Raw genomic sequence first — 18,971 nt, forward strand, 5'->3', positions numbered from 1 at the left:
CCAAGCGTGAGAATGCACACAGAGATGGCACAACAGGTTCCCGTGTCAGCACCCTTCTCAAATTCATCTCCCAGTGGAAGGAAAAGAGATAAGACATCTCTAAACAACCAATCAGCCCGCCATGGCATACCTGCCTGCACCGTGCCAGGGCACAGGGGTCATCTACTGCCAGCAGGACGTCTCCAGTGTCAGACAGAATGGACGCCTTTGTTGCCTTCATGGGACCTCCAAGTGCCTCCAGTAATGTCTCTGTTTTGAATAGGGTACAATGTCTCTTTATAAACGATGATGGCACAGCCTAGAGCAAAGGAGACAGTGAACATTTATTCCAAACTAGCAACTTGGATGTTGAAGCAGTTTACTTGATTTTGGAGTGGATCAAGGGACATTTTTCGGCTAAAATGATTTCAAGAAAATATTTCACCATTTAGCTATAGATTATGGAAGGTAAAAGAAATTCAAGTCAAAATATGACTAATTTACCTAAATACTTTAACCTCCTCATAGCGACTTTTTTTTATTTAGACTGACAAGGTTTTATTTGAATAGTTTACCTGTTTCCCAAAGTTTGACAACATGGTGGTAAAGAGCGGCACCCCGTGGTCGGTATCTGGTTGTTTTATGATTGTCTTCCATTTAGCCAATCCGAGGAGAGAATATTGTTATGCTCTGAGCTTTGACCAATGATCGCCTGCATCACTGAAAGCAAAATGGCGTCGCTTGTGTTCGCATGCTAAGAAATATTGACGCCGAGAGTTCAGAAGATATATATATGTTACGAATTTAAACACATATAACTCAAGGTGAGGAACAAATCAATGACTTATATTTTAGTGGGTGTTTTCTTCGGGTAATATATTTTCCGCGGCTCTTATTATGCCTCAAGGAGCGAATGAATGTACAGTTAGCGATGCGCTAGCATCCATTCAAACGCAAGAATGAACGGCATCCAGTGGTAGTTGTCTCAAACTTGGATTTTATGTCCAGCCTTTTTCCTTTCCCAGAATGAAGGTGGTCAACCTGAAACAGGCCATCCTGCAGGCTTGGAAGGAGCGCTGGAGTGACTACCAGTGGGCTGTTAATATCAAGAAGAACTTTCCAAAGGGAGCAACATGGGAGTATCTCAACCTCGCAGGTTAGCACAAACATTGCTTTTTCATTTCGTTCTGCATGACCTCCTTCATCAATCCTGTCATAATGTTTTCTTTAAACAATATACTGTACCTCTCATAACGTTTGTCTTACAATATTGTCTTATTTCTCTTCCAGAGGCGTTAATGGAGCAGGCGTTGATTGGCCCATCTCCTAACCCACTTATCTTGTCTTATCTCAAATATGCCATAAGTTCACAGGTATCAGATCAACTTAAAAAGGTGTTGCAATTTCCCATTTTTGATTATTTTCTCTCACTCTCTCTCTGTCTTTAGATGGTGTCTTATTCAAGTGTGCTCGTAGCCATTAGCAAGGTAACATTATAACAGTCATGGTAATACAGTCAACCCTTGCTATTTCCAGGGATTCGATTACACATAGTAGCTCCAAATTTGAGAAGTGTAGATCTGCCGGAGTGCTACTGGAATCTTCATGCTACAGTTTATACAGAAAATGTCCTTAACTAAATGAGGTTGCAAATGGACAATCAATGAGGGTTGACTGTATGCAGTTTATACAGTATATTAAGATGCATGGGATCTAATAAATTTGCCTCTGTCTCTCTCTCTGTAGTTTGATGATTTTTCTCGGGATCTGTGCGTCAAGTCCCTCCTGGAGATCATGGACATGTTCTGCCATCGTCTCACGTAACTCATTTCTATTTAATGTGCATCACATAACGCAATACTATTATACGAAAAAAATAATGAGAAGAATTGTCTTCTCCTTTAAATTGCATGTATGTGACTCTGAAGCTGCCACGGGAAAGCCGAGGAATGCATCGGGCTGTGTCGCGCCCTGCTCGGGGTGGTGGTGTGGCTGCTGCAGGGCTGCGGCTGCTACTGCGAGAGGCTGAGGGAAGCGGGTCCGCTGAGCGGCACGGAGGCCTGTCTGTCGGAGTTACGGGAGAGGCTGCACAAACTTATGAGCAGCACCAAGAACAGAGCCCTGGTGCACATCGCTCGACTGGAAGATCAAGGTGTCAAATTTGTGTACAGACGCTCCCCAACTTACGAACGAGTTACGTTCCGAGCGATCGTTCGTAAGGTGAATTTGTTCGTAAGTTGCTTCAGTGCTATATTTTGTATTATAATTTATGTTTAAAGAGAATACGTACAGTACTGTACTACGTATGTTAGAGAGAGAGAGAGCGAGAGACACACACAGTATGTACATGTACGTAATAAGATAAATAAAATGAAGTTTAACTTACTTTTGGAAGATGTACTCGATGCTTAAGGATTTGATGGAGGAAGAGGAGGATTTTATATCATGAGAGGTTCTTCGTCGTCGCTGGAATGGGCTTCAAAAGTTACTTCCTCCTCCGTAACTTCAATGTAGGAAGAAGTTGAGGGTCGCGGAGAAGAAGATGAGGGTTGATGAGTATCTTCCTTGGAGGATTTACTAGAAACTGGCCGAAAAAAGCGATCTAACGACGATTGCACAGTTTTCTTCTTTTTTTCATCATAAATGATGCGGTAGCACTGTATGGCATCATTCAATTGATTTGCAACCTTTGTGCAACGTTCAATATTTGGGTCTTGATGCTCGAAGAGTCCGATGGCTTTATCTATGAGCGACAGGCGTTTCTTCTTCTTCCTCCTCCTCGACACGTTGCTGAGCCTCCAATGCTGGGTGAGCTCTCACAGCGCCAAGCGTCGGTATTAGCGGCGGAAAGAAGCACTACAGTACTCGGAAAACGGTGCGCAATAAAAAATCGAACTTACAGCATCTCTTTCCGAACATTTTTTGACATGCCCGCATGCGCGCAGACATGTTCGTATGTACCGTTGTTCGTAACTCGAATGTTCGTAAGTAGGGGAGCGTCTGTATAAGCTTTGAAATGTTCCTACATTGAGAGTCCTAGATGCACAGGTCATGTTGATGTTGCACATTGTTGATCTATTTTTTATAAAAAAAATTTCCGGAAGGATCCTGGGGCAACGTAGAGCAAGCTATTCTTAAAGTGAGCGACGGCCTCAGCTGTATCTCTAACACAACACTGCGGAATCAATTAGAGGAAAGCTTGTTACTGGTGAAAGGGTACGTTTTCCTTCCTTTGTATATACTGACACAAAGCCCTTGAGCGTCTTGCATATCCATTTTGTCCCATCTTAATCACTGACTTCTTTCTTTCCTCTTTGTCCTCAGCATCCCACAGATGCTGTCTGTGCACTGTGACCCGCTGCTGCACGCCTCCTTCCCATCAATCCACACCTTCATCATGCTGGAAGGGACCATGAATTTGACAGGGGAGACACAGCCGATGGTTGAGCAGCTGATGATGATCAAGAGAATGCAGGTGTGATTTTTTTTCAGTTTATTGTAAGATCTTTTAGATGAATTTTATTGTAAATATTTTTGGGCAGTTGCGACCCTCAAATCTTTTTTTTTTTTTTTTTGCTGTCCCAAATGTTCACATTTTACAATGTTTGTGTATGTATGTATGTATATATGGCAGCACGTTTATAAATTTTCTGTCCTCTGCAGAGAATCCCTACCCCTTTTTTCGTGCTGGAGATCTGGAAGGCTTGTTTCACCGGCCTCATCGAGTCACCAGAGGGCACCGAGGAGCTCAAATGGACTGCCTTCACCTTTCTCAAGGTAAAATGTATGATTTCATTTGTGGACTGGCCCTTTCACTTATTAGTGAAGAATTCCTCTAAATTAGTGACGTCCACAGTATTGGCTTGTAATTTTTTTGTTTGTTTTACTTTCAATCAATACGAAATTCAATTTGTATGTAACAATCTGGCAAGACATACTACTAAATCTATGAATCTGTCAGGGTCTTCCTTCATCCCAAAACAGTTTGGACTATTTCAAACTGTTTTAGAAGAGTTTGTAAAAAAAAAATAAGAAGCAATTTCTGTTCCCAGTAAACACAAGCATAAACAGGGATGTGATTTTTCCGCTAATTCGCGGAATTCCGCTTTTTTTATCCCCCCCCCCCCCCAAAAAAAAAAATTCTGATTTTTTTTTTTTTTTTTTTAGTAGTTCATTGTGTATGCACATGACTCCGACAGATAACATCTTCTGCTATAACAAAGACATTTGTGGTATGCTCTAATATGAGTTACTTTTCATTTGGTCATGATACAATTATTTGTTCATGAAATTTGAACTCTTCAACATTATTTATGTGTTAACTTAGTAATCACATTAGTTAGATATGATGATATTCTCAGTGATAGTTTTTAAAAGCAAAGGCAGTCCAATGTTTTTGAATGTGACTGATTTTGAGTTGGCCCCCAGACCCCCGGCTAAATTTTCAGATAATTTCACTTTGGTCAAATCACATCCCTGCATAAACAACTGAAAAACCTTCTTTCCCTACAAAACTCGTGACTTTTCTTTTCCTTTTCTAGATTCCACAAGTTCTGCTTCGGCTGAAAAAGTACCCTCAGGGTGACAAAGGACAGGTGAAACGATGCTCATGAGTCACGCGCTGTTTTAGAGGCTGTAACGTGTAACATGTTCAAAATGTTCACTTTATTTTCCAGGACTTCACGGAGGATGTGAATGTTGCCTTTCAGTATCTCCTCAAACTGACGCCACTGCTGGACAAAGCTGATCAAAGATGCAAGTGAGTGCGCCACACTCCTGCACTACCGCAAAGTAAAGCGGCTGTGCAAGTCTTTTGATAAAGTGCTATATCCTAAATAATAAATCACTTTCCTCCTAGCTGTGACTGCCTGGGCATGCTGCTCCAGGAGTGTAATAAGCTCGGCCTGCTGTCCGACTCCAACACAGAGGTCCTCACATCCAAACGGTACATTGTCCCTCCTCCAATCTTGTTAACATTCCTAACTACGATCGGTATATTCCAATGTATTAATGTAGTACCACGCATCCCCTCCCTTGTTTTTCTTCCTTCCTCAAAACCCCTCCTCCAATCCGCTGCCCCCACCTCACTGCACCTTTTGATTTGACGGAGGACAGGAAGTTCTCCCCAAAACTAAAAACCGCGGAAAATGCAAATATCCAACCGAACCCAGGCCTCATCCTCCGAGCTGAGCCCACCGTGACCAATATTCTCAAGGTAGAAACAAAAAGCTCGTAAAAGCATGCATTTCTTTTCTTTTTTTTTTTAATTATTGTGTCTAATCAGCACCAAATAGAATCTTAAAAGTTTAAAGGCTCAATCAGTGCACAATCGTTTACATAATTAGGAGGCATGATTAGCATGAAAAATTGCTGTTTTTATTTAATTAGAAAGAAAATGAATCCTAGAATCATGTCATTAAAAAGGGATCCAAATTTCCCCACTGGCTAATTCATAACCACAGGGATGTGATTTTTCCGCTAATTCGCGGAATTCCGCTTTTTTTATCTCCCCCCAAAAAAAAATCTTTTTTTTTTTGTAGTTCATTGTGTATGCACATGACTCCGACAGATAACATCTTCTGCTATAACAAAGACATTTGTGGTATGCTCTAATATGAGTTACTTTTCATTTGGTCATGATACAATTATTTGTTCATGAAATTTGAACTCTTCAACATTATTTATGTGTTAACTTAGTAATCACATTAGTTAGATATGATGATATTCTCAGTGATAGTTTTTAAAAGCAAAGGCAGTCCAATGTTTTTGAATGGGACTGATTTTGAGTTGACTAAAACTGCCATTTTATATGGGATAGTTCAATAGACAGAATAAATTTATGCTGTTGTTTTGTCTATTTCTTTGTCATGTGAGTGCATTGAAAGTACTTAAAAACACGGAAAACCCATGATCTCCGGGGTGCTTCGCCCCCCCTTGTCCCCCCACCAGGGCACTGCCCTGGACCTAGCTGGGTGCCAGCGGCCCCCAGACCCCGGGCTAAATTTTCAGATAATTTCACTTTGGTCAAATCACATCCCTGTAACCAAAATCATTGTTATGAAGCCGACCAGCCAGACAATTTCTGTAATGTTTTTCCAGATTTGACCCCTTGACCTCCCGACTACTACTCCATGCTGATTCCCATTTTTCATTATATGAGATCAAATAGAAAATGTGCTTTCTAAAATGAGGGGTATTTTATTTTTTTGGGTGTTCTCATTGTGTCTCAACATCAATAACGATGAGTCCTTCCCACCCACCACATTAGTAATGATTATTAATGTAACCAAAAAAGATAGGTAGGTGTATTTTTGGACAAAATTTGATCCGTATCAGTTTATACTGAGAGATTAATTTATTTTTATTTTTTTTTTATATTTTGTCTGTAGGAACTGCATTCATATGAGCAAATAATACAGATTTTTACATTGGCTAGTGAAAACCACGTTTGTCATAGTCCACTTTTTTTTTTTTTTTTTTTTTAACTCTTTGACTGAACACCACTCACCTTGTGTTTGGCCCATTTAGACAGTAGATGCCGACCACTCCAAGTCTCCGGAGGGCCTTCTGGGTGTCCTTGGTCATATGTTGTCAGGGAAGAGCTTGGATCTGCTCCTGGCGGCCGCAGCTGCCACGGGGAAACTCAAGTCATTCGCCCGAAAATTTATCAAGTTAGTACAACGTACCAGACACTTCATTAGGCACCCCTTCTGCGTAAGACCTGTGTCAGATTTCCCTGAGATAATCGTTCTCAGTTTAGATTGTCAATGTCATAGTGTTCATTTGGTGGCCATATTTTGCATTAACTCTTTGACTGCCAGACGTTTTCAGAAAAGGGATGCCGTGGGTGCCAGCCGATTTTAAGCATTTTGACTGATCTTTAAAGGTCCATAGAAAATTATGTGTTTGGACTATGGAAACACACATACTACCAAATGAAAGATTGGACTCTCATCTTTCATCAGAAAAAAAAAGTTTGTTTCTACCTTATTCCGTTTTTCATTAATCAACAATAGAAAATAGTTAGTTTCACCTCTGTTTTGAAACAAACGTCTTTTAACGTCTTTGGCACTCCTCCATAGGATTTTACTAAACGTTATTTAACGTTTTTGGCAGTCAAAGAGTTAAACTGGTTTTAGCAACATTATTTTTAGTTTTTTTTTTTTTTTTTGACAGGCTTAATGAGTTTCCCAAGCACATCAGCGGTGAAGGATGTAAGTACAATTATGATCCGCATTCCTGCACGACCTTGCTGATTTTTAATGCGTTGGATGCTAAGAACTTTTCCTCCTCCTCCGCAGCCAAGTCTGCTTCAATTCGGGCCCTGCTTTTCGACATCTCCTTCCTGATGCTTTGCCATGTGGTGCAGACCTACGGGTCCGAGGTCAGCAAATTGGTCATGCTTGGCTTCATGTAAAATGTCACAATCCAATGATTTTGGTGCACAGCCACAAGGTGGCATCGCCGGCGCTTTATTTGTGACAGTCACATGGCGGCGAAGCAGCAAAGCGAGATCTGTTCTGCCTTCCTCCAACAGGTGGTCCTGTCTGACCCCAGTCCCTCAGGGGAGACGCCCTTTTTTGAGACATGGCTCCAAACGTGTATGCCCGAAGAAGGGAAGATTCTGAACCCAGACCACCCTTGCTTCAGGCCCGAGCCCGGAAAAGTAGAGAGTCTGGTGACCTTGCTGAACAATTCCTCTGAGATGAAGCTTGTGTGAGTTGCACTCAATTGATTGTATTGAATTGAAGTGAGCCCTTTTTTTTTTCCACAAGGTTACATTCCAGACCGTATAAATAATAAATAAATCTGCGAAAAAGGTGACCATAATTTTTGTTTTCCAATATAATTTTACCCCTCTCATCTTCAATTTCATGTAACGGAATTCCGCTAGCTTTATGCTAACATGCTGCGAAACTCCTTTGACAGGCTTAATAACTGCTATTTCAACACAAACACTGAAGGGGCACAAAACAAATTCCAATTTGTTTACCCTCTAAATTGTCATTTCTCTCATTTGACAGTCAAGTGAAATGGCATGAAATCTGCCTCAGCACCCCGGCGGCCATTTTGGAAGTTTTGAACGCATGGGAGAACGGCGTGTTGTCCGTGGAGGCAGTGCAGGTTTGTCCGGTCTTCTTTTCATTTTGGACATTCTTTAGAAAGGGATGAGTGGACTCTGTGGTAACCGTGACAACACAGAGAGTTGTCTAATAAGTTTCTCCGGTTACTTCTTCCATTGAAGTTTTGGTATGACTCAATGCGGATTCGTTTTCGTCACGCATTCTCTTTCCATTCACAATTGCGTCTTCCTCTTTTTGTCGCCCCCCCCCCCCCCTTTCTTCAAGCACAGAAGATCACTGACAACATCAAGGGCAAAGTTTGCAGTATGGCAATCTGCGCGGTGGCGTGGCTGGTGGCCCACGTGAGGATGCTGGGGCGGGATGAGAGGGAAAAGCCTCAAACCATGATCCGACAGCTTGTCACCCCGCTCTATGGCGAAAACACGCTGCAGTTTTACAGCGAACGGTATATACATGATTCACATTAACTCTTTGACTGCCAGACGTTTTCAGAAAAGGGATGCCGTGGGTGCCAGCCGATTTAAGCATTTTTGACTGATCTTTCAAGGTCCACAGAAAATTATGTGTTTGGACTATGGAAACACATATAGTACCAAATGAAAGATTGGACTCTCATCTTTCATCAGAAAAAAAAAGTTTGTTTCTACCTTATTCCGTTTTTCAGTAATCAACTATAGAAAATGGTTAGTTTCACCTCTGTTTTGGAAAAAAACGTCTTTTAACGTCTTTGGCACTCCTCCATAGGATTTTACTAAACGTTATTTAACGTTTTTGGCAGTCAAAGAGATAATGACTTTTCATTTATTTCACTATTTTGAGTATTTAAAAAAAAAATCGACTATTATAACGATAGTGTCATACATCTTCAGCTAAAATTAATTTTGATCGATAATACATTGTACGTCTTCATTGAGCCGCCACTATTGTATGTATGCAGTTGCCTTGAGATACAAGTTTAATTCATTCCTGGACCATTCTCATAAATCAAAACACTCAAATCATATTTCGCCATTGAATGAATGGAAAAGCCATTAATTTGTTCCAGCCTCCCAAAAGACCCACCGAAAAGTGTTGCAATGTGTTTTTAAATATGAAAAATACACTCATGAACATACAGACAACAGAAAAACATAATGACAAAAAATAATGGAAATTTTTTTTTTTGCTTCAATTCAATAAATATACACGCACTGTATCTGTGTACAGGATATGACCCTCTCCCTTTATGCTTCCCCCAGTGTGATAATAATGAGCTCCATCATGGAGCACATGTGCGCTGACGTCTTCCAACAAACGGCGGCAGCTCTGCGGCCCCCCATGGAGGGCCAGGAGCCCATACCCTACCGCAACCTGCTACCGGCCAAAGAGCCCATCCAAGCCGCCCTCACCAAACAGTTCCAGGTGGTTCTGCGCAAAGGCTGGGTGGACAGTCGAGCGCTGCATCTGTTCCAGAGCCTGCTCAACATGGGCGGCGTCTTCTGGTTCACCAATAATTTGGTCAAGGTAGGTGGTCGAAAAAAAGCTTACTAAATGTGTCCAATTCTTGTTTTTTTTTTTGTTTTTTTTAAAAACAAGAAAATATTTCAATATGGCTTAAGCAATTATCAGGCTAATAAAATATAACTGTTCACCATGAGTGTGTGTATCTTAATTGAGATAAATTTAGGCACTGGTCATATTAACGCATTCACTCCTAGCCATTTTCCCTGAAGCAACCCCCTTTGCTCCCGGCTGTTTTACTGGATTTTGACTGATTTTGCAAGGCCCACAGAATATTGCGTTCTGTTGCTATAAAAACATGGTACCTACCAAAAGAAAGATTAGAGTCTCTTCTTTCATAAGGAAAAAAAAATAGCTTGTTTGCAAAATGGCCCTGGTTGATCTCTTATACTCTGCTGAGACCGACCTTTTTGTAATTACTACCATTGCTTCACCCGTTCTCTGCAGTTCAGAGGCTGCGTTAAAGCCTTCTGTGTATGCTCTAACGTAAATAAATAAAAACATTTTTAAAAAAACGTATAAATGCGTCTTTGGGACACTTAAAACATTAAAATAGAATGTGTTTATACGTTTCTGGGAGAAAATGAGTTAACATGTGTAATCGAATTTTAGGAGCTGCTCAAGGAAACCCGGCAGGAATGGGCCCATCGAGTGGTGGAGTTGCTTTACAGCATCTTCTGTCTGGACAGTCAGCAGATCACCCTGACCTTGCTGGGCTCGATAGTGCCCAACCTGCTCACTGACTCTGCACATTGGCACAGCCTGGTAGACCCACCTGGCAAAGCACTGGCCAAGTAAGTAAGACCAATATTGATATGCAGTTCTTTTGTGCGCCGGTATTTAAGATCACTCCTGATGCTCCCTCAGGTTGTCCGTGTGGTGCGCACTCAGCTCCTACTCGTCCAACCACAAAGGTACTAGCTCGGCTCATCAACGTAGAAGACAGCGAGAGGATATTGAGGTAAATGCACCATGCAGGCAACAGACCTACAATGATGTGTGTGATATGTCAATTGTGTGAATTTTTTGGATCACAGGACTACAGTAGCCTTTTTCCTCTGGATGACACGCAACCATCCAAGCTCATGCGTCTCCTCAGCTCCAACGAGGATGAGCCTGTTGCACTTTCCAGTCCAGGTCAGTCTTTGAATCGCTGTTTCAATGCAAGCTTGATATTAGTCGACCTGACCTATGGAACTCAACTCATGATTTTGACTGATTTTGAAAGGGCCACAGAATATTGCGTTCTATTGCTATAAAAACATGGAACCTACCAAAAGAAAAGATTAGAGTCTCTTCTTTCATCAGAAAAAAAAAAAAAACAGTTTCCATTTTGCAGCAATTAGCATTAGAATATAGCTAAGTTTCATCTTTATTCACAAATCTGTGAATATCCAAAAGGGGAAAGAGCTTTTTTGCAACATGGCCCTGGTTGATCTCGTATACTCTGCTGCCACCTGCTGGCCGTTTTTTTGTAATAACTACCATTGCTACAACCATTCTATTCAGTTCAGAGGCTGCATCAAAGCCTTCTGTATGCTCTAGCATAAAATAAACTTAAAAAATACATCTTTGGGGGCATAGTAATATTTAAAATAGAACGTTTTTATATGTTTTTGGCAGCAAATTAATGAATGACATTCTAGTCATTACAATGGAGAAAGATGATTTGAGATGTGAGAATTTTGCGTTACGCGCGCGGATTGTGAATTAAACTCGTATCTCGTGGGAACCGCTGTACAGCACATTCACAATGAAAACAAGCTAGTTAAAACCTTTACTCTAGTAGTAATATTTTCTCAATGAGAAACCGAAATGTGTCTCATAAGGCTATTTTAGGAATGTCGGTCTACAGCGGAAGGAAGCCTGCTAGTCTTTCACAACATTACACGAGGATCACATTGCGACAGCCACAACAGAATAGTACTTCTAAGCCATCGGCTTTCCTTTTGACAAAAAATACTTGTATTTAAATGTAGGGCATCACCACCCATCTCTGGTTCATTCATGGTAATAATATGAAACCCACAAATTGATATTTTGTGCGTATGTTATTATATCTGTACTTTTGCTCCCCCCGGTATCATTCAGGAGACCGATCTATGAGCAGCTCCCTCTCGGCCTCCCAGCTCCACACTGTCAACATGAGAGACCCACTCAACCGCGTCCTGGGTGAGATATCTGTCTTTGCCAGACGCTGACCCCTTTTCCTTGAAATGTGGAAAATTGATGCACTTCCTGCCTCTCGCTATATGATTCCTCCTTCATAAGTAGAACTGTTGCAATGAATGATGTGCCATCCGGTGTCCTCACTTGTTACTCACCGGGAAGTGTCCCCATTGAACCCCCCCCCCCGCCCCCAATACCCGCCGCCACGCCCCCCCACTGTCTTCATTTGTTTTGTCGTTACAACCCACGCAAGGTCTTAGACAGAAAATTGCTTTGTGTCACAATAGATGTCTTGGATTCACCTCGTTGGAGATGGTTATAAAGTACTGTAAAACAATAATGAAAATCAGTGCGCATAATCTTTAACTCATTAACTGCCATTGACGGCTATAGACGTCAAAAATTCATTTGAACTATTTCTTAGTTTCAATTTTTTTCCCACTTTTGTTAACAAGAGTATGGAAAACTTAGAAAGATTTTTTTTTATTCTACATTTAGAACAGATATATATATTTTTTTATTAACTCTTTGACTGCCAGACGTTTTCAGAAAAGGGATGCCGTGGGTGCCAGCCGATTTTAAGCATTTTGACTGATCTTTCATGGTCTATAGAAAATTATGTGTTTGGACTATGGAAACACACATACTACCAAAAAAAGATTGGACTATCATCTTTCATCAGAAAAAAAAGTTTGTTTCTACCTTATTCCGTTTTTCAGTAATCCACAATAGAAAATGGTTAGTTTCACCTCTGTTTTGAAACAAACGTCTTTTAACGTCTTTGGCACTCCTCCATAGGATTTTACTAAACGTTATTTAACGTTTTTGGCACACAAAGAGTTAATTGTCAGTTAACTAGTGAAGTCATTAATTATGATTTTTTTTTTTTATATAATCGCCTGACGCCCCTAATTTTTTAATAATCTTTTCTTAAAAAAAGAAAAAAAAATTAAAAAAGTAAAATTATTAAAATTACTTTAAAAAAAAAAAAAGGAAGAAGAAAAGATTATTAAAAAATTGGGGTGTCAGGTGATTCCATTTTTTGTATTTAATGGCATCACTTCACTAGTTAACTCACGATTAATCCTAAATTTTATATCTGTTCTAAATGTAAAAATTGTTCCCCAGGTTTTCATACTCAACAACAACAAAAACTTAACAAAAGTGGGAAAAAGTGTTAAACTAGTAGAAATAGTTCTAATGAATTTTTGACATCTATAGCCGTCAATGGCAGTGAATGAGTTAAAAAGCAAGAATTTTCTGCCCATTTTTGTATTGGGATTGTGTGATAAACATAGAAACACAACGTTTTCCATCGTTTAACTTTCAGGAGAATTATGCAACGTCACGTCAACCCTGACAATTGATGGCATTCGTTTCCCTTTCCGCAGCCAACCTTTTCCTTCTCATTTCTTCCATCCTGGGCTCCAAGATGGCGGGGCCTCACACCCAGTTTGTGCATAGCTTCATGGAGGAGTGTGTGGAATGCCTGGAGCAGGGAAGTCGTGGAAGCATCCTGCAGTTCATGCCTTTTACAATGGTGAGTCAGGAGGAGAGGCCAGACAGGTGGTGGAGGGGAGGGAGGGAGGGCCGGGCCGGGCGGGGCCTCCTTCTCTCAAGCCTTACTGGAAAATAGTGGAATTACATGCTTACTCTTGCAAAAATGATGTTGACTCAACAAAACGGATTATCTGAATTCCTTTGTGGCGGCGGAGTTTATCATGTTTGTAAGCTTACCCTTTATCAATCATCAGTACTTTTTTTTTTTTTTTTTTTTAATGCGGGGAGGATAGTGGTGGTGCCTGGCACATTTTCAATAAGAATTCAAGCGAGTATTCAGATGGCGCCTTGAGATATGATTGACACGACTTCCAAGTTTTTCGAGATAACGACCCGTGATTTAAGTAATTGGATTTTTGGGGTTTGGCTTGTTACCGCAAACATGACAAACACTGTACGGTGGCAGTGAACTCACTTCATCGCATTTCACAATAAGCAGCACTTTGGTAAATATTGAGCAATTCATCAAAAAGAGGCTTCAGTCTCGTTGATGTCACTCCCAATTGAAGTTTACTTTCAAATTAAACAAAGAGATTACACATTGTCTGATTAGAACAATCACATAACTTTGCCTTAGGAAAGACCTCTTAGCTTAATGCTAACAAACAATGCAAAACGGCACTGACATGCTAACGGTTAGTACTAATAGCAGGGATGTGATTTTTCCGCTAATTCGCGGAATTCCGCTTTTTTTTATCTCCCCCCCAAAAAAAAAAATTCAGATTATTTTTTTTTTTTTTAGTAGTTCATTGTGTATGCACATGACTCCGACAGATAACATCTTCTGCTATAACAAAGACATTTAGGGTATGCTCTAATATGAGTTACTTTTCATTTGGTCATGATACAATTATTTGTTCATGAAATTTGAACTCTTCAACATTATTTATGTGTTAACTTAGTAATCACATTAGTTAGATATGATGATATTCTCAGTGATAGTTTTTAAAAGCAAAGGCAGTCCAATGTTTTTGAATGTGACTGATTTTGAGTTGACTAAAACTGCCATTTTATATGGGATAGTTCAATATACATTGAAAATTTATGCTGTTGTTTTGTCTATTTCTTTGTCATGTGAGTGCATTGAAAGTACTTAAAAACACGGAAAACCCATGAGCTCCGGGGGGCTCCGCCCCCCTTGTCCCCCCACCAGGGCACTGCCCTGGACCTGACCTAGCTGGGTGCCAGCGGCCCCCAGACCCCTGGCTAAATTTTCAGATAATTTCACTTTGGTCAAATCACATCCCTGTAATAGTTACAATTCCGAAACATCCATCCATCCATTTTCTTAACATTTTCTTATTCCTAACATTGGATGTTTAAACCTGGCAAGGGCTGGATTGATAAAGTGAAACACTCAAAGGAGTTCTCCAAAATATCAATCTGGGACTGCTCCAATGTGATCCGTTCAAAAAAGGCGGGACATTCAGGACAATGTTTCACACTGATTGGGCAACTTGTGCACGCCACAACTTTGGTTTTGACCAATCATGGCAACAGATTAAAATGTCGTCTTTACCAGGTAAAAAAAAGCACAAAGTGCCTCTCACCGTTCTTTCAAATATGAAACTGGGGGTAATTTTGCGAGAGCAGAATTTGTCCACCAGTGCTGCCATGTTTGGTTTGCCCCCCCACCCCCACCGGCCTTGGCACTTTTTGTTTTCGTCACAGCCATATATCCCGCCCCCAAACACACTGTTGCGTTGTGATTGGTCCTAACCACCAATGGTTGGACTCTGAGAAAATCAGTGGGCAAGTTACTTGCCTGGGCATATACAGTACTTACAAAGTCAGGAAAACTGATTAATGGGCCTCTTCCGCAAAATAAAACATTACTCAGGGTCTTTCAACTGTTGTGCAATGTGTGGCATGCCTTCATTCTTTTTTTTCTTTTTCTTTTTTTCTCAACCTCGTTCCTGTGCCCGCAGGTCTCCGAGTTGGTGAAATTGCCTGCGCTGGCCAAACCCAAAGTGGTCCTGGCGGTCACTGACTTGAGTCTGCCCCTGGGGAGGCGAGTGGCGGCCAAAGCCATCGCTGCCTTGTAACATTTGAGGTCCTTGCGCAAAAAAAAAAAGGGGATTCCGCTTTTGGGTGAAATGTCAGGATGGACGCACTAAAACCTTTTAATGGTGCATAATTTGACCAAATTGAAACTTTTGAGTACCAACAGTCCCAACTATTCAATGCCTCAGTACTATTGAAACAAAATTCACAACAGGTGTTTGATAATTGAACCAGTAAATGTATTGGTCCATTCAAGGATCAATTACCGGTTAAGACGATTACAGTGGAGCTCATTCAAGAAAATCAAATGAAGTGCTTTTGTAAAGGTTATAATGCATTTTAGGTTCATCCTAAAATTGTATCCCGTACCTTTTGTGAGTAGTTTGTATTTTTAATAGTGGTAAAGCTGTCCAATCCAACTCCATATGAATTTACATTTAAAAGCTCACCCATTGTGTGTTTGTAAACATTTGCTACTTTTTTGGTAAGTTGTCAAGATATTAAAAAAAAAAAAAAAAAAAAAAGCGGTTCTTTTCTCTTTCCTTATCCTGTTTGTTATTTAACGTTTGCATCATCCCTGCGTCAGGTGCAGGGTCACATGTTTAGAGACGTCATCACATGACTATGAGGGAGCCTTTGCATCACCCCCCGAGTGACGCCAGCAGTCATCCAAGCGCTTACAACACTTCCTCTCAAAGCTGCAAGAGTCGTAAGGCACGAATCCTCCTTCCCCCGTTGCTCACATGAGCTCATCACTGTTTGAATTAACGTGTCACAAGTGTCTAAAGTCTCTTCACAGAAGAACAAATTGACAATGTGGAAATTATGAGGTTTTTTTTTGTTTTTTTTCCTATAATTTAACTTGTTTATGGCCATCATTATTTTTAAGAAACACACCAAGATTGTCAATTAGTGATATTTTGTTTCAATAAGCACATGGAACAAATTTGATAAACATATCTCATCAATTGTTTTTGTAATTTTTTTAATTATTTTTTTTAATCGAATTTGTGGACATCCTGTACTAGAATTGATCGTCAGAGAGGCAGGAATTAAGAAAACAGTTTATTGAAGTAGATTATAAATACTATCGGCATGAACATTCATACAAAAATATTTCATAAATAATATATATTACATTTGATTGAACTTAGTATTACATGATGCCACGTTATGTCTAATAATAATATTCCATTGATAGCCAGACTCGTACGTATTAGTGCGTTTGATTGTTAAGATTGCATTAGTGTGACACAGGCAAAGTGGTGGCGGTGATTGTAGACACAAGGCAGCATGCAACAAGTCATCTCAGCTGTTCAATCCAAAAATAAATAAATACATAAAAATAAATATGCAAATAAAAAAATAAATCCCTTATCAGATCAATAAATACTTCTGGTTTATAAAAAAAAAAAAAAAAAAAAAAGCTAGCAGTGCTATTTCAGAGTTGTCAGCCGATCACTGTCCGTTTCCTCCACATGGCTTGTGTCCAGACCCCTGAGGAAGCGGTGTATATCCTGGCTCAGAGACTGGAGCTGCACCAGCGTCAGGTGGGCGGCCACCTGGACCTCAAAGCCGCCCGGTAGGTGTAAGGTCACGGGGCTCGGGGTTGTCTGCATGACATAATCTGTCTGGAGAGCTCGCAGCATCTGTAGGGATCGTTAAAGATGGCAAAAGCGATCACGCCAAAAAGTCAAATTGTCAGAAATTCAACTATTGCCGTCACTGGTCATACAAAGTTGACTAAAGAATTACAGAGGCATTGATGTCATTGTTTTACCTTGCCAATTTGAATAGCAAGATCTCGGACCGTGTGCATGAGGTCAGTCACTCTCTGCGTGTTTTGTAGCTCGGGTGAGACGGCGCTCAGCAAAGCCTGGTGCAGCTGCAGACCCTTGTGCGTGTTGATCAGACTGCTCTCCTGATTGGGGGGGGGAAAAAACAACCAGCAGGCTTTTGGTTAAGTCATCGATGGGACCAGTTTCCTTACTTTAACTAATCAGGCAAGAAAAAACACTTGACACTAATGAAAAAGTTTCAATGAAATGTAATGGTCTTTAGGGATGGGCACTAAAATTGAATTATGAGGAAAATCTTGCAATGGATTTGGGATAATTGCTATTACAGTACAATACAACAATTTCACATAATCTACCAAATGCATAACCAATTAAGGTGCCTATCCCTAAACAAAGTACGATGACATTAACTGATATCATTACAATACATACAACAACAATTTTTACTGAGTCCAATGACAATGAACCATTTAGGGGGAAAAAAGCACTCGCTCACCAATGGAACTTTTTCTGAAGCAATTTTGAGCACAGGAGCATCAGGGAAGTTGATGTTAGACGCTACTATGTCGAGATTGGCGTTTTCGGAAGAATTCAGCTTCAGAGTCTGAGGTGGGAAAACGAGAGCACAGACATGTTACATACAACATGGTGAGATTTGCTTTTGTTCACTTTTTTTTTAGCTTTTTGTTTTGTTTTAAAATGTAATAAAAAAATAGATATATTAGAAATGCAAGCAATGAAATGGTCACATACACAGCTAAGGACTCTTAAGCCTCCAATGAACCTGCGTATTTTGGGAATGTGGTACTGGGAGGAAGCTGGAGAAAAGCCCCAGATTGCGAAAGACCCCCCCCCCCCAAAAAAAAAAAAGAAAAATCATAACTTTGAGCAAAATGAAAAACTGCTTAATATTTTAGAAGTGAAACTGAAAGTAAACATTTCCTTTCACCGTCTTATCTTTGATTTGGACGCCAGGAATTGTTAATTTGGTCACCAAGGCAAATGACCAGAATATATCCGACGATTCCATCCAGCTCGATTATTAATACCTAGTCGCTTTACAGCCACTGCGTGTGCGACAATCCAATTGGATCCGCAACCTGCTAGCATTCATAGCCCAATAATTAAGATACCAGCTAGGAAAAGACGGAGAGCCTCTCACCTCGATGTGGATAATCGATTTGTACACCTCGGGGATGGATTGTAGAATCTTTGCGTTTAAACTGCGGCTCCTCCGGACTAACGCTTGGAATTGCGCCTCGTCAACAAGTGCGCACATGTCGGCGCAAACCTCTGGTAGAGGCGCGGCGCCAGCAATCCTGGCCATGTGGGAGAGAAGCAGGACGAAAACTGTAGGGAAATAACAGAAATTTTGAATTTCACAAAGTGGAATCCAAAAGGCGTGCAGCACAAGGCTTGAGCTCTCTCTGGCTCTCCCCTCCGTGTGCTGCCTCCCTCCAGGCCAAAGTAGCTGATCATGTGACGGAGCCCGCTACTACAAATCAATTAGAAACGCATGTTTAAAAAAATAAAATAAAAACAATCAATCAATCAAAACACACGTATATCAAATATGGCTATTAAAAAAGTCTGGTTAATTTTAAACAAAAATTCTTAAACTACTTTTTTCAGCCATAGAGTGCGCAGCGTTTCACCCTTCTGACGTCACTACTCACCAATCAGGATGTTCATGGCCTTCAGCAGTCTCGTGAACTGACTTCAAGTGTACACAGTTGATTGATTGAGCACACTAAATGTCATACGTACGTGTGTATATATATGAGTGGCAAGCAGTGGACATATCCTGGGCTTTCCCAATACTCGCCGAGGACAGCGTGTCATTGTCAGTGATTGCAGAGTTCCTTTTAATTTCTTG

General features: G+C 40.6%; 3 protein-coding genes across 3 annotated transcripts in view; 2 read left to right on the forward strand and 1 right to left on the reverse strand.

Annotated features, from left to right (window-relative positions):
* The first annotated feature begins 542 nt into the window (after positions 1–542).
* On the forward strand, positions 543–15,368 carry med24 (mediator complex subunit 24). The gene is made up of 26 exons (XM_077550919.1): positions 543–803; positions 1,005–1,135; positions 1,270–1,352; positions 1,428–1,466; positions 1,726–1,799; positions 1,908–2,131; positions 3,084–3,195; positions 3,304–3,454; positions 3,643–3,756; positions 4,521–4,574; positions 4,656–4,738; positions 4,838–4,924; positions 5,095–5,194; positions 6,508–6,650; positions 7,156–7,193; positions 7,281–7,363; positions 7,517–7,695; positions 8,004–8,103; positions 8,333–8,508; positions 9,302–9,566; positions 10,176–10,357; positions 10,431–10,524; positions 10,601–10,700; positions 11,655–11,735; positions 13,124–13,272; positions 15,221–15,368. The coding sequence occupies exons 2-26, from the start codon at positions 1,006–1,008 to the stop codon at positions 15,335–15,337; spliced, it is 2,958 nt and encodes a 985-aa protein (XP_077407045.1). The 5' UTR covers positions 543–803; position 1,005; the 3' UTR covers positions 15,338–15,368.
* Positions 15,369–16,348: 980 nt separating this feature from the next.
* Positions 16,349–18,571, reverse strand: LOC144038456 (uncharacterized). Its single transcript, XM_077550987.1, has 4 exons — positions 18,258–18,571; positions 17,592–17,699; positions 17,077–17,217; positions 16,349–16,945 (listed from the first exon to the last, which is right to left on the reverse strand). Exons 1-4 carry the CDS (start codon positions 18,420–18,422, stop codon positions 16,733–16,735), a joined length of 627 nt encoding a protein of 208 aa, XP_077407113.1. The 5' UTR covers positions 18,423–18,571; the 3' UTR covers positions 16,349–16,732.
* top2a (DNA topoisomerase II alpha) overlaps positions 16,845–18,971 on the forward strand; it is a 31,714-nt gene continuing 29,587 nt past the window's right edge. Inside the window, exon 1 of the mRNA XM_077550911.1 lies at positions 16,845–16,878. The gene's annotated coding sequence lies outside the window, so the exon portion shown is untranslated. The remainder of the gene's footprint in view (positions 16,879–18,971) is intronic.

Source organism: Vanacampus margaritifer, chromosome 18 (genome assembly GCF_051991255.1).
Source record: "Vanacampus margaritifer isolate UIUO_Vmar chromosome 18, RoL_Vmar_1.0, whole genome shotgun sequence".
Taxonomy (NCBI): domain Eukaryota; kingdom Metazoa; phylum Chordata; class Actinopteri; order Syngnathiformes; family Syngnathidae; genus Vanacampus; species Vanacampus margaritifer.